Genomic DNA, 16,216 nt, shown 5'->3' with positions numbered 1-16,216 from the left:
GCTCCAGACTGATCTACTGTTGGTTGCTAGCGGATCTGATTTAATGCAAAATGTTTTCATATTAAGCCTTGCTTAAACCACCAAGAACGCCTTATAACTTGAAAGAAGAAGTGTAATTGGTTAATTCTTTGAATCGAGAGAACAATGTAATGTTGAATTTTTATTGATGCAAGAAGTTAATGGTGGAGGTATCTGATGTGATTAGCTATAACGTATCTTACAGAACAAGAAAGCTTAAAGAATTTTTATAAAAGTGAACCGTATTTTTCTAACCTGGTGTAGTGTCATTATTTTTGAGTGGATGGGCACTGGGTTCCTGTGAGGTTGTGACGCAAGCTTAGCACATGTTGCCTTGAGGTTAGACCTTCCTACTCTGAGCCAGGCTACCCCGTGTATTTATTTTTATTTTATTTTAGGTTTTTATAGAGCGCGTAGTCACCCACGAGTATCCCAGCGCTAAACCTCAGGCTCCTAAGGGACGAAAGTAGGGGATGTTGACGACTCAGGGGAAGAGTAGGGTTTTAAGGGACTTCCTGAATCGTAGGAGGTTTGGTTCCGCTCTGAGACTCGGGGGGAGCGAGTTCCATTTTTTTGCTGTGTTGACTGAGAAGCGGCGGCCACCTGCGCGGGCCTTCTTCACCCTGGGAATCATGATAAGGTTTCCATGTTCTGACCGAAGCGCTCTCGTAGGTCTGTAGGGTGTGATCCAGTTGTTGAGAATTGGGGGGCCTGCATTGTGCAGTACCTTGTGGGCCAAGCAAAGGGCCTTGAAAGTTACTCTTTCCCTAATTGGGAGCCAGTGTAGTTTCCTCAATGCAGGTTTGGCTGATGTTCGGGCTGGAGTGTTCGTAAGTAGTCAGGCTGCGGCATTCTGGGTTTTTTGCAATGTTTGGAGAGTGGATTCCGGTGCTCCCAGGTAAATGGCGTTGCTGTAGTCCAGCCTGGATAAAATTAGGCCTTGGATCAGCAGAAGTCGGGACTGGAATGGGAGTAGGGGGAGCACCTTTCTGCATGATCTAAGTAGGCCATAGCAGATGCCGGCCGTTTTTCTTGCCTGTGTTCTGAAGGAGAGATCTGTCTCCAACCATACTCCCAGACTCTTAACCTCCGTCTTGGTGACCCCAGGACCAACAACACCCTTTCGGGTTTCACCTCAATATTTTCTCTCTATTGATTTCGAGGTATGCTCCCTATTATGGAATAATGGTACACCCAGAATCGCCCTACCAGATGGCAATCTATGCAAAAGAATGTGATTTACAGTTCATCTACCTCGAACAAATACATACCTAAATATACTCCAACCTCCACTACGGTTTCTTTGTGGCTCGCGGCAACTGCTGCATTGGGTTGGAGGGGTAGGATTACTCCGGCCACCCCGTTGCTTGAGTCCAGTCAGCTAGGCATGCTCTCACGGTACCCAGGGTTTGACAAATGGGATTTAATTGGCCTTTCGACAGTGGGTGATCTCTGGACAAGGGGGGGGCGTTGTCCTGTTTGGTGACTTACAACGGCAATACATCTTCAAGCAGGGGAACTTTCCAATACCTCCAGGTGCATAGTGCATTGCAAAAAGCACTCTCTAAAGGCTCTGACCTGCCTGTTTCCTCCCCGTTGGAGGTCAGATTGTTGGATGATTACCTCCCAGAACAAGCGATTTTCCTGACGTACCGTAAGATTCTTAATAATATGCCTGAATCCCTGTGTAAATTATGGTCAAAATGGAATGAGGAGGTGGGAGAGCTTGGTGACAAAGAGTGGAGGGAGGCCCTGACATCACCTCAGGAGGTGGCTATCCGTTCTTGTTTTAAATTGATACAGATTAAACTAATACATAGAGCGTACTATACCAGTTCGGCTCTGGCCAAGATGGGTCTTTAATCCTCTCTGATTTGTCTCCGCGGCTGTGGGCAGGTGGGAACTTTCTTACACCAATTGTGGGATTGCTTTGGCCTTCAGACATACTGGGGGAGCGTTGTTTCGGCCATGTCCCGTATATGTCATAAAATCAATCAATCAATCAATCAATGACATTTATAGAGCGCACTACATACCCGTGGGGTCTCAAGGCGCTGGGGGATGGGGGGTGCCGCTACTGCTCGAACAGCCAGGTCTTCAGCTTCTTCCTGAAGGAGAGGTGGTCTTGGGTCAGGCGCAGGTCGGTCGGGAGGGAGTTCCAGGTCTTGGCGGCCAGGTAGGAAAAGGACCTTCCTCCAGTAGTCGCTCTTCGGATGCGGGGGACGGCGGCGAGGGCGTGGTTGGCTGATCGGAGGTGGCGTTTGGGAGCGTAGAAGTTGATTCGGCTGTTGAGGTAGCTCGGGCCTTGGTCGTGTAGGGCTTTGTGTGCGTGGGTGAGGAGGCGGAAGGTGATTCTTTTGTTGACGGGGAGCCAGTGGAGGTCTCTCAGATGTCCGGAGATGTGGCTGGTTCGTGGGATGTCGAGGATGAGTCTGGCAGAGGCGTTCTGGATCCGCTGGAGTCTCTTCTGGAGCTTGGCGGTGGTACCGGCGTAGAGGGCGTTGCCGTAAATGATTGATGTATCCCCATGTCTTTGTCTTTTAAATGTCTGGGAGGCCACTGGCCTACCCATGCTTGAATGTCTCTGGGTCACGCTGGGTTGTATGATTGCCAAACGCAATATTGCTAGAACCTGGAAGGGTGGGGTTGCACTCAGACATGCGATTGGGAATCAGACATGGACTGGTGCATGCAAGCGGAAAGGGCAATATACAAAAGAAGAGGTTGCCTTATGGTGCCCCAGGAACGAAAGTAGAGGTTTTTTTCTGCACCCTATTCAATGATGCGTTTTTTGATACTGTTGACAGTGAATCACCTTAAGGATTTTGTTGCATGGATTAATGATATAATTGATGTATCTTTTGACCCAACTGTACTCAGTTCTTGCATTTTTATTTTCTATTGTCCTCAGGAATTGCACTTTGTTTTTTAGATTGCACCATGCTTTGTTTATTGTTGATTTATAATTATTATTAATAGCAGCCAGTGGAGCTCCTTCGGGGCTGGGTCGCTTGCGTTTGGATCCTCTGTAGCTTCAGAATGTCTTTATTACATTCTCCTATAAAACATTATCTATGGAATAATCGAAGGAACTATGGATTGCTAAACTCAAATTTGTCTCCGGGAACGTATGCTCGTTCTAGAATCAAGCTGCTAGTTTTCTTTTGGGACAACATTGCTTTCAGGAGTTGGAGTATGGGGGGGAAATCTATTTAGTGAGAAGTTTGGATACATGTGGTGTGACGCACAATGGGCACTGGATTTGGTTTTATTGCCTGGAAAGGTGGCACATGTTTTGGCTTTGAGTGAGAAAAGTGAGTTGACTGAGATACAAAGAAATCATTAAAATTCTAAATGTTTGAGAAAGTCCTGGATGAGATGGATTTGAAAACAGACGTGATCCCCCAGGAAAGGTTGCAGAGGTTCCTAGTTTGAGACAATGATGTGAAACTTGTTTTTAAAATCATGCAACTGTTCTGGAGCGAAACTATACCATCTATGACAGTGAGCTGTTAGCAACCAGGCATGTGCCAAGATGCCGTCCAGGGCGGTCGCCCTGATCTGCGCTCTGTTATCTCGACACACCATACAGCATCCTGAACAGATTCTCACACCCTGCTGCCCGAATGCAAAGGTGGCGTCCTCGTCTACTGGCTGCTTTGCTAAAGAATGGGGCACCTGAGAGTGCCTGCTGCCAGGTCAACACACCAACCTCCGGTGCGGCCTAGTGCGGTCAGGTGAGCCGTGGCCTGAATTTTCCTCATGGTATGCCCTGGGCAGACCTCCTCCAATAAGCGTACAGCAAGGCATCTTGGGTGAGGCAGACTCCCCGCTCTCCCTGGGGAGACGTGGTAGCAGCTTTGAGACAGAGGAGCAGCACAACATGTGATCGACTAGGCAAGCTGCCTGATTTGTGGGCTGGGAGGCAACAAGGCCTGACGATGATGGTCGAACTACGATCTTGATTGCCACATATCCTGGGAGTGGGGGGGGTATGCCCTGCAGGGTGAGGTGCGGCAAACTCAGCTGGCCCGCCATCTCCAGAAGACAGAGGCAGCATCTGGGGCAGAGGCTCGAGGGGCAGTGAGACCTGTTGCAGCTCCATCTGCTGGTGTTAGGCAACCTGGAGACAATTTACCCGCCACGTTGTACTACCCGGAGGGGCGTCCCCCAAGAGAAAAGCACTCCTACAGAGCAGATGAGGGGCACTCCTTTGGGAGGAAGGACTAATTGCTAAGAGCAAGGAGCTCCCACTCCTCATCCACACATCCATCCCTTGGCTGTAACTAAGAACTGTAAGCCCCATGCTGCTCTCAAAACTTCTCTCCGTGGGGCCTTAGAAGTGTACAGAGCTCACTCATACTACCCATAATTGGGTGGCTAGGTGGTGCTACAACATCAGACCTGTGCTGTGTGATAGTTTTTAGAAGTGAGGGGAAAAGAGGTCCCAATCTCTTACTCAACAGAAAATGAGCGTGAATTCCTTTTCTTCTTGATTCTTGCCCTTGACAGGGGGAGTGACCCCTAGCCCCCTAGGGTAAGTAGGATTTTTTCAGGTTTGTCTGGGCAAGATGTGTTATTTCCAAGATATTCTGCAAAGAATTCCAATTCTGCAATGGTTTTTTTATTGGGTGATAGTAGATGTTTTTGTACTCTATTCATAAGAGTAGGTGAAAGAAAAACAGCCAACACGTGTTTCGCCCCCTTACATGGCCATCCGGCCTGGGGCTTCCTCAGTGCGAGTGTCAGTTGGATAGGATCAATCAGCGTCGTCAGTCAATATAATAGTATCAGAGATTCTCAAGTAACAGGCATAATGCCGGGGCGGGATGCGGTAACCTGGTCATGTCTGTGTCTGTGCTGTGAGATAGGTGTCCAGCAATTCTATACGGTGGTAGTGTCTGGACATGTGCTCCTCCTCATGGTGCATCCCAGATACAACATGTCCACAGCTACAAAGGCTGAGCGGGGGGCAGGTGGAGGCAGATGGGGGACTCTCCTGCACCTCAACACAGGGCTAGAACACAAGCTATCAGAGCAATCCAGGAAATTTGATGAAATCCCGAAGGTTATGCTAGACATCAAGTCAACATTGGAACCCAAGATAGACGCCCTGGAAGTCGACATGGGCCTACTTCACAATGATGATCATAGAAAGCCAAAGGACCATATGGACAACAGGGAATCTATGTTGGCAGCCCTAAAAGCCACAGCTGCGGACTCCTTCATTAGGGTACCCCAGGAGAAGGGACATTCCTTAGGAAAAAGGTAAACAATTCTGTGGGCAATTCATGCTCCAAGAATGTTAGGATTGTAGGTCTCCCAGAGATTGCTGAGGACCGCAGCACGGAGGAATGGCTGGTCAGACTGTGTTGGGGAGTCAGAGTCTCAATTTTCTACTTAGTAGAAGTGGCCCGCAGGCTCCCTCCGCAAGGTGCCCTCCCACAGACTGCAGGTTGCCAGCATATTTAACTACTGTGCATGGGACCAAATCCTGCAAGTGGCACAGGCTATGGATCCCTGGCTCATGGAGCACCACAGTGCCAACATATTCTATGACTACAATGACGAAGTGCAGAAAAGGTGGGCTTCCTTTTGGAAGTCAAAAGGCATCTGAGAGACCTAAAGTACGGTCTGTACTTCACAGCCCCACTTAAGATCATACACAACAGTAAAACCATCTTCTGATCATCCCCTGGGGAGGCCTGGGCCTGACTGCATGATGGGGTCTCGTTTCCATCTCCAGGCACCAGAGAGATACAAGCAGTTGGTCAGTGCGCAGAAGAGGGCACCCGCAGTAAGAATATGAGGACAGGCTCAACAAAGGGGCAAGCAGCCAAGGAAAGGGTACAGGTAGTTGCTGTGGTTGAGCAGCACAATGCGTATCCCTCATCTCCACCCGGTGCACCACATAGTGGAGAGTGCGTTTCCTCACATGTCAACCTTGCACTGGCAGACATTCCACTGGGGAGGGGGGTAGACCGTATGCTCATAACAGCAGAAGGAGTGATATGGCTTGCCTGAGACCGGAGCCAATCATGCAACCTGGAGTGTGTTGGGGACAACCATCAAGTACACATTGGCCCTAAAAGGATTACTACCATAGGTGACCACATCCAGACCCTCCTATGCTACGCAAAACAGCGACTTCGATGTCATACAGTGGGCTGACTGCGTTTTCCACCTGGCCTCAGATTTTTTCCATCAAGCAGGGACTATAAGGCTCGCATCTCATTGTTCTCTACTCGCTGACAGACCAGGGGACAACCATCAAGTACACATTGGCCCTAAAAGGATTACTACCATAGGTGACCACATCCAGACCCTCCTATGCTACGCAAAACAGCGACTTCGATGTCATACAGTGGGCTGACTGCGTTTTCCACCTGGCCTCAGATTTTTTCCATCAAGCAGGGACTATAAGGCTCGCCTCTCATTGTTCTCCACTCGCTGACAGACCACAATTATGAGCACTGCAGTGCTTATGGGTGAGCGCCCGTATATGCACTACCTGGGAAGGTGAGTTGGGGTGTTGTTATTGTATTGCAAATGTTCTTGGGTTTTCTGAGTATGATGTTGGCAGCTGTGGTTGTGTTACATGGGGGGTGGGGCACTCACCTAGGGGTTGTGGATTGGGTTCATACAGGGAAAAGAATACCATTGTATCCACTATGATAGACAAAAACTCAAGATACATTACCTCCTCCTGACTTTAAATTTCTGGGTATGGCTAGACATGTCCAGAGATACAGAGTCTACCAGTATTTGAGGCACTGTGGCATACACATAGCGTGTCTCCATGAGACACATCTTTCCTAGTATTACCTACAGCAACTATGGAGGAGGAGGAGGGGCATGATTGTGGGGACGATCTACTCAAGATATGCCAGGGGTGCCTTGATATGAGTGGTCCCTGGGTACTATTTTCCATACAGCATTTGGGGTTTGACTCTGAGGGCAGATATGTGGTGGTGGAGGATCTGTTAGATGGGCTCTAACTATCACTGATATCACTCTATGTGCCTAACTCAAATCAAGCAGCGTTACTTGATACGCTTACACCTACGCTATTAAATATTGCTCTTGCACCTTGTATTTAGGGAGGCGATTAAAACTGTGTCCGCAACTTCTCTTACCAACAGGTGCCTGGCGCACAATCCATAACACTAACAAAGCACCTACAATGATGGACAGCCCCCAAATAGGTAGCAGATGTTTGGAGCCTCCTCCACCAGAATTCAAGGGAAGACTCATACTTCTCAGGCTTACATGATCTAAATACCAGAATCAACTTCTTCTACTGCAGTGTAGAGGCAATATCCCAAGTCTCAGGGGCCGAGTACTTGGGACATACTTCATTTGATCATAACCCGCTCGGAGGGTGACCGCGCATCCCAACGTGGCGCCTTCCTGCGGAGGCCCTGCGCCACCCTTGCAGAGCAGCTGGAACAATACTTCAAAGACAATGAGAGGACTGCTGCTGAGGTCTTGATTGAGTGGGACACCTTTAAGTTAGTCCTCAGAGGCCTACCTATTAAAACAGTCTACGGTCATAAGCTTCTGCTCCGCAAAGACTTGCAGCAACTTGAGGCAGAAATAAGTGTTTGCGAAATACAAGTGCCTACTGACCGACCACCGCACCCTCGCTAGCACAAGTAAAGCTTGCTTATAGGGCAACCCTAGTTAAAGTAGGCTCTTTAGAGTATAGCGAATATATGGCCTACCAACATGCAAAAGGGCATAAGGCGGGGGAGATTCCCCATCTGGCTTGTTCAAACAAAATCCCCCAGAAACCCCATTTCAGCACTATGTGCCCCAACCAGAGACATAGGTAACACCTAGGAGGCGATTTTTATATAATAGTCTGACAGCCAGGCTGAAAACAGGCAGGACCATATCTGAGACCAATACAAATAGAAAGGGGTACGAGACAGGGTTGCCCATTATCACCAATTATTTTTGCTCTCACCATGGAGACTCTGGCGATTGCGCTCTGCACACTAAGGCCTGGATTAGGGGATTCAGATACATGGTCGGGGGCACCTGATCTCCCTCTATGCGGACAACAACTTGATTTACCTCAGAAAGTAGGGAAGTAATATACAAAGCTTAAAATACCTCCTCTAACAATTTAGCATGGCCTCGGACCACAGGGTGAATTTGGAGAAATCCTTCCTATGGCCCTTGACAGCGATGTCCAGCATGAAACGGTTGCTTCTACCCTGTACTCCCTTCCCTTGGAGCTATTACAACATTAATTACTTGGGGATCCATGTGTATCACACCAATTAAAACCTGATAGATTGCAATATAGGGAAGGCACTAACCGCCATAAGAACTTCTGTACCGCTCTGGACCTACCATTCTCTCCTACGGGCGCATTGCTATCTCTAAGATGCTCATACTCCTAGGGCTGCTATACTTTTGACTGCCATCCCACCCATACTATCTAAAGGGTTTTTGAGAGGGCTTTGCACATTACTAATAACATTGATCTGGTGCTCTGGGAGACACAGGGTGCGAATCCTAAATGTACGCCCCTCTCAGAGGGCGACCTGGGAGCCCCGAACTATGAGCATTACCATGCAGCGTTTCAGCTGCACTGGCCAACATATTGGTTGAGTGGGGAGGGTTCACTGGAACTGAGTCACTGATTTGCAGGATCTTCTCCAACAGAAGCCCTGGGGTGGCTGCCGGGTTTCAGCGCGGTGATATCTAAGGGAGAATGAAAATTCTCATGCAGGTGGCAAAATCATGCTGGAGTACCTACACAATCTTACATAAGAAACAGGCTCTTTACACATCTAAACTCCCACTCTGGGCATTACCGTGCTGTGTGCCTCTTCGCTTAACATGTGATGTTGGAGGATGGACTGAGGCGAGCCTCTGTACAAGGGGGACCTCTTTACTGATAAGCTGCTTCGCCACTTTGAAGATTTGTTGGAAAATTATGGTATACCACCGCGATTCTTCCTCCTGTACGCTGCTCTTACCTGCAAGTTTTGTCAGACCTGGTACAGGGTACATGATGAACCTATAAAATCCCTCCTTCTGCAGACAATCCTCACACACGGACAGGCAAGACGTAGTCACATGTCTCTATAGCGCCATATGTTATGCATACCATTGGCAGAGTTTGCATACAATTCCTTGCATAACTCCCTTGGGTTTTCTCTGTTCTACTGTGCATAGACATTCCATCATCGAATATGGTCGTCCACTTTTTCAGTGGATAATCTACCATCTGTAGAGGCCTTACTACAATCACTCTCATTAACACATCAGTCGACAGTCTGAAATCTTTCAACGGATAAGGCATCCTATAAGAAATTTGCAGACAGGAAGAGAGAACCTGCACTAGAATACATGAAAGGATCTAGTGATCACCAGGTCACATTGTAAGTTTGATCCATGTTTTATAAGTCCTTTTCCAATAGTCAAACTAGAAGGACTCTCAGCAGTCACACTTCAGTTGGCAGATCTTGGATGATTACTCCAGTCTAGATCTCCAGAATAAAACATTCTCAGGGGAATTACAAATCCTGGCCTCCTCCAGTTGCTACAGCACAAGGTCACCAAGAATTGAAAGTAGAGGCAATCCAGGACTCTCAAATTTGAAAGGGTCTTTTGAAATATCGAATAGTCTGGAACGGTTAGGACACCTCGGACATGTCACGAGAGCCCCCCAAATAATCAGAAAATTTCATAAAAGATTTCCCAATAAACAAGCAAGTCAGCAAGAGGGGAAGTGTCTGCTGAGGGGTGGGGGGGGGGGGAGGCAGAAGAGTACTGCCCTGACTCATAAAAATGACACTTGAGGGTCAGACAAAACGTATAAAATAACAACCAGTTCACAGAAAGACAGACAAATGCTAGAGATGTAGACATTGTGGAGGACCGATCAGTGGTGGCTGGGGCTGACATACAGGATGTGGGTCTTCCAGATCAGAGACAGTTAGCCAATAAGCACAAGGACTGTATACATGAAAATTGGTTTTTGATAAGACCATTTTATTGGGTTTTTTAATGAAAATAAAGTAATGCACAAACACTGCCGGTCCTTGCTTGGAACCCTCTACAGACAACCATGTGAATCCCTTTGCACAGTTACTTCTCTCCACCCACATTTATCACCTTCGCTGACAAGTCTATAGTAGGACCACCATTTTCCCCCAAATCGTGCCATGCTTGTGGGGCATCCTTGTGCTATGTAAATTGTTTCTTCCAGCTTTGCACACTGGTCCAAACCCGCCCTCCATTCTCTCTGTGGGGAGGGCGCCCGGGCTTCTTTCAATGTTTCTTAATGTCTCTTTTCGCTAATAACATTCTCAGCCCCACCAGGATTTGTTCACCCCTGGGGCCTCCCAGATCATCTAGTATTCCTAGCAAGGTGACTTTGTGTAAGACCTCAATCTGATCTCAATTTCGAAAGCGTTTGGAATATGGTGAGCCAGCATCGCTGGATAATAGAACATCCCCACGCCAGCATGGCGGATTTTAAGTCTTTTTGCCTTCAACAGACGTCTAGGTGTGAAGTATGTACAGTGTAAGTAATTCAGTTGGAAGAACCGTACTCAAGCTGGAATTGCCAGAGAAGGTGGTGCCATACATGCTTCTCTCCAATCTGCATCCTCAAGGGTGCCCAACCAGCCCCACCATCGCACTTTCAGATTTGATAAGCTACAAGGTCAGTGGCTGGCTGACTAGGGATCTGTACACCTGTGAGATACCTAGTGGTGCCCAAGAGTATTCATGACCCTAAGGGGTTGTAGTCCAGCGGCGCAGTAAGGGCCTCTCAGTAGCCTGCTAGGGCGCATCAGAGCTGTAGGGAGTGGTAGAATTGTGATTTGTAGAGAGAGAATTCAGTTTGAAGGGTAGGAAAGGATTTCATGTGGTCACCCTTCAACATGTCACCCAGCTGCGACACACCTGTTCTGTCCCAGCATTTGAAGCCCTCCAGCTTTGATACCTGGTTAAGCTATCCATCAGTCCAGAGGGGGTTCACCCATGGGTCCATCCTGCCCCCTCTAAGCCTGGGACACCACCCTGATAATATCCAGAAGGGCCTGAGGTATCCATCCATGACAATGTAAGCAGTCAGGTATCAGTATTACCTTCCAGCACCTTAGTTGTGTAGTTTGCATATGCTCAGCTTGCTCACCATGTTTGGCGTTCTCCTAACAATTGTTTTGTTCCTCGTATTTCTCCTTGTGTTTCTCTTCTTTGACTTATTATTTTCTTTAAAGTTTTTGCAACATCCAAGGGCCTTCATCTTCTGACCTCTATTCGTCACAACCACCAATTCCGGGTCCCTATTCTCTGTGTTTGACTTCTTCTCCCCAACCAGATTTACTCTCTCTAAAATTGTAACTTTTTTTCACACAATCCTTCCATGGCACGCCACTAGGCCTCTACACACATATGACATTAGTATGAAGCTAGGGACAAAAATCAAAAATCAAGATACACGCAGTCGGGCACTCAGGGCAAGGTGAACACAGCTGTATACCAATCGGGCAGCTTTCCCTTTCCAGCATGAGGCTGAACACAGGACAGGTGGCAATGTTATGGTTGTGCAAGTAAAAACCTATTACCCAGGCTTGAGGATATGACTTAGTAGGTCTTCATTCCTGGAAAACAGAGTAACACAGATGCAAGGGATAAGGGTCCAGATGTACGACAGTTTTTAGAGGTCGCAAACGGGAAATCGGCCGTTTGTGACCGCTAAAAAGGGTTGTAGCACGTATAAACGCTATTTTGTAAGCCTGTAACCTATTAACGAGTAGCAAAATAGGGTTTGCAAGTCACTATTTGGAAGGTGCTTGCTAAGGGCGCCCCTTCCTAACAGTGAGTCACTAGGGGGATGCATAACTGTTTTGCGATTGCAAATGTGGTCACAAAATAATCGCAGTTACCACCAGTTTCAAGTTGGTGGTAAGCCATTCACAAATGGGAAGAGGTCCCCAAGAGACCCATTACCCTTTGTGAATGGAGGTGCCAACGTTTTTTCAGAGCAGGCAGGAGTCCCACGTACCACTGCCTGCCCTGAAAAATGAAAAGAAAACATTTTTTTTCTTTTAAACGCATCCCATTTTCCTTCCATTTTCCTCGCATTTGAAAGAAAAAAAGTTGCTTTATTTAAAAAGCAAACACAGACGGTGGTCTGCTGTCTCCAGCAGACCACCATCTTGGTGTCTGTAGCCCATTCCCAATGGGTCGCAAATTGCGACCTGTCTCATGGATATTGATGAGGCAGGTCATTTGTGACCCTATTGGGAATCGGTAATGTGTCTGAGACACATTAATACATTCCATTTTGCGAGTCGCAAATTCGCGACCCGCAAAATGGAATGATCAGACATCTGGCCCAAGGTTTCTTAAAAAGGTGAGAATTTATGGCTGCAGAATACTGTTCATGCAATGTAACATATAGTTTCATTGCAGGCGGGAATGAAGATAAGCCTTAACGAGACACAATATGTAAAATCTCTTAGGAATGTATTTTGAGGTTTGGGGTTTCAACGTTAAAAACTGCACATAAACAAAATACAAAATAAAACTACCAAAGCACCACTTACCTGAACTGTGGCTATTTCTTACGTCTGTAGCTTGAGGATCCTTCAAACTGGAACATAACTCTCGCTCCTTCCTCAAAGCAATGTCAGATTCCTGCATTGGAAATCCTGAAGAGGAAAATAATTGTTGAATCTTCAACTATCTTGTACGTTCAAAAAAATAAAAATCAATAATATAAGAATAAAAGGCATCTGACGTGTACAGATTTCGGAATAGTTAAAGGATACAGCATTTATGGCACATAAATACTTAAGGTGTTTTAACATACTTAGAATGGTAAACATTTAGAACCAATTCATCCTGACCTGAGTTGGGCCAATATTGGCTTTCCCACTGATTGGTGTCCTGGACTTCCTTCATATCCAAGGTTGGCATCCTCTTCTTCCTCAATAATGCGTCAGTTCCGGCGATCGCACAACCTGGTCAAAAAAAGGAAATATTGGTGTTCCTGGGGCTATTATATCAGTATAGAAATAGAAACATCAAAGAGAAATGCCAACAATTACCCAGCCTGATGGAAAGATCTCACGTTGTGCCACTGGTGTAGATGCCAAGTATTCTGCCTCATGGGTAACACCTCAAGCCAGCCCTCCATTACTGAGCAAGTCATTGTCCATGCACTGCAATAGAAGCAATTCGTTGGCCGAATCACTCGCCCAATGTACCAATGTATGCCCATGGAGTGACAATAAGCCATTTTATGAAGGACAGCAAAGTACTTTTAATGTGGGTTCATCAAAATGGGAAATCACTCAATAATGAATGGTTGAGGTGGCTGACCGGTAGCCCCAAGACAGGCAAAGCTGTCTGCCGCACAACTAAAAAGAAGAACAACCATCAGAGCTCCCACGCAGTACATGCACTGGTGGCTTGAGCTAACAGTCAAAGGTTCCACATCATACATGCATCAATGGATATAATAATGAGCATCAGAGTTCCCTCATGGTGCATGAATCAAAGGGCCTAGTAGTAAGTGGTAGTGGACACAGAACACAGATGCATCAATGGGCCTGGCAAGGAGCATCAATGCCCATTGAAGAGTACGCAGCCCCACAGAGGCCCTACTAAAGAGGGCCAGGGGCCCCACACAGTTCATTCATCAAAGGGACCCACCAAAGGGTGTTGGTGGCCCCACATAGTCCATGCATCAAAGGGCCCTAGTAAAGAGTGTCAGTCGCCCCACTCAGTGCATGAATCAAAGAGGCCCACTAAAGAGTGTCACTGGCCCCACACAATGCCTGCATGCCAGTGGACCCGCATAGACCTTCCATCAGTGGTCTTGGCGAGAAGTGTTACTGGTCCTTCCTATAACATGCAACAAAGGCCCTGGTAACAAGGGCGGGTGGCCGAATGCAGTACATGCAACAAAGGCCCTGGTAAGAGGGGTGAGTGGCCGAACGCATACATGTAACAAAGGCCCTGGTAACAAGGGCGGGTGGCCGAATGCAGTACATGCAACAAAGGCCCTGGTAACAAGGGCGAGTGGCCGAACGCATACATGTAACAAAGGCCCTGGTAACAAGGGTGAGTGCCCATACGCAGTACATGCATCATCAAAGGGCCTGGTAAAGAGGGCGAGTGGTCATACGCAGAACATGTAACAAAGGCCCTGGTAACAAGGGTGAGTGCCCATACGCAGTACATGCATCATAGGGCCAGGTAACTAGGGCGAGTGACCGAACGCGGTACATGCAATAAAAGCCCTGGTAACAAGGGTGAGTGGCCGTACGCAGTACATGCATCATAGGGCCTGGTAAGAAGAGTGAGTGGCTGAACACAGTACATGCAACAAAGGCCATGGTAACAAGGGCGAGTGGCCGAACCCAGTACATGCTATAAAGGCCCTGGCAACAAGGGTGATTGGCAGTACACAGTACATGCATCATAGGGCATGGTTACAAGGGCGAGTGGCCAATGCAGTACAGGCAACAAAGGCTCTGGTAACAAGGGTGAGTGGCCGTACGCAGTACATGCATCTTAGGGCCTGGTAACAAGGGCTAGTGGACGTACGCAGTACATGCAACAAAGGCCCTGGTAACAAGGGTGACTGGCTGTACGCAATACATGCATCATAGGGCCTGGTAATAAGGGTGGGTGGCCGTATAGAGTACGTGCAACAAAGGCCCTGGTAATAAGGGCGAGTGTCCGAACGCAGTACATGCATCATAGGGCCTGGTAACAAGGGCGAGTGGCGTACGCAGTACATGGATCATAGGGCCTGGTAACAAGGGCGAGTGGCCGTACGCAGTACATGCATCATAGGGCCCGGTAACAAGGGCGAGTGGCCGAACGCAGTACATACAACAAAGGCCCTGGTAACAAGGGTGAGTGGCTGTACGCAGTACATGCATCATAGGGCCTGGTAAGAAGGGTGAGTGGCAGTACACAGTACATGCATCATAGGACATGGTTACAAGGGCGAGTGGCCAATGCAGTACAGGCAACAAAGGCTCTGGTAACAAGGGTGAGTGGCCGTACGCAGTACATGCATCTTAGGGCCTGGTAACAAGGGCTAGTGGACGTACGCAGTACATGCAATAAAAGCCCTGGTAACAAGGGTGACTGGCTGTACGCAATACATGCATCATAGGGCCTGGTAATAAGGGCGGGTGGCCGTATGCAGTACGTGCAACAAAGGCCCTGGTAATAAGGGCGAGTGTCCGAACGCAGTACATGCATCATAGGGCCTGGTAACAAGGGCGAGTGGCGTACGCAGTACATGGATCATAGGGCCTGGTAACAAGGGCGAGTGGCCGTACGCAGTACATGCATCATAGGGCCCGGTAACAAGGGCGAGTGGCCGAACGCAGTACATACAACAAAGGCCCTGGTAACAAGGGTGAGTGGCTGTACGCAGTACATGCATCATAGGGCCTGGTAAGAAGGGTGAGTGGCAGTACGCAGTACATGCATCATAGGGCCTGGTAACAAGAGTGAGTGGCCGTACGCAGTACATGCATCTTAGGGCCTGTTAACAAGGGTGTGTGGCCGTACGCAGTACATGCATCATAGGGCCTGGTAACAAGGGTGAGTGACTGTTCGCAATACATGCAGCATAGGGCCTGGTAACAAGGGCAAGTGGCGTATGCAGTACATGCAATAAAGGCCCTGGTAACAAGGGCGAGTTGGTGAACGCATACATGCAACAAAGGCCCTGGTGAAAAGGGTGAGTGGCCGTACACTGTGCATGCATCACAGGGCCTAGTAACAAGGGCGAGTGGCCGTACGCAGTAGATGCATCATAGGGCCTGGTAACGGTAACAAAGGCGAGTGGCCGAACGCAGTACATGCAACAAAGGGCCTCGTAACAAAGTCAAGTGCCCGTACGCAGTACACGCATCAAAGGGCCTTGTAAAGAGGGCGAGTGGTCATATGCAGTACATGCATCAAAGGCCCTGGTAACAAGGGTGAGTGGTCGTACGCAGTACATGTATCATAGGGCCTGGTAACAAGGGTGAGTGGCCGTACGCAGTACACGCATCATAGGGCCTGGTAACAAGGGCGAGTGGCCGAACGCAGTACATACAACAAAGGCCCTGGTAACAAGGGCGAGTGCCCGTATGCAGTACATGACTCAAAGGGCCAGGTAACAAGGGCGAGAGGTCGTACGCAGTACATGTAT

At 48.1% G+C, this 16,216-nt stretch overlaps 1 protein-coding gene across 1 annotated transcript in view; it reads right to left on the bottom strand.

The window, feature by feature from the left end:
• LOC147700546 (uncharacterized) overlaps positions 1–16,216 on the bottom strand; it is a 130,801-nt gene that overhangs the window by 105,903 nt on the left and 8,682 nt on the right. The window contains exons 4-5 of the mRNA XM_086929693.1: positions 12,900–13,013; positions 12,597–12,701 (exon numbers count right to left, since the gene is read on the bottom strand). Coding sequence (XP_086785819.1) covers positions 12,597–12,701; positions 12,900–13,013 — 219 coding nt within the window. The remainder of the gene's footprint in view (positions 1–12,596; positions 12,702–12,899; positions 13,014–16,216) is intronic.

Source organism: Lissotriton vulgaris, chromosome 7 (assembly GCF_964263255.1).
Source record: "Lissotriton vulgaris chromosome 7, aLisVul1.2, whole genome shotgun sequence".
NCBI classification, from domain to species: Eukaryota; Metazoa; Chordata; class Amphibia; order Caudata; family Salamandridae; genus Lissotriton; species Lissotriton vulgaris.
The sequence above is the reverse complement of the archived record's forward strand: the minus strand, read 5'-3'. Positions and strand labels throughout refer to the sequence as shown.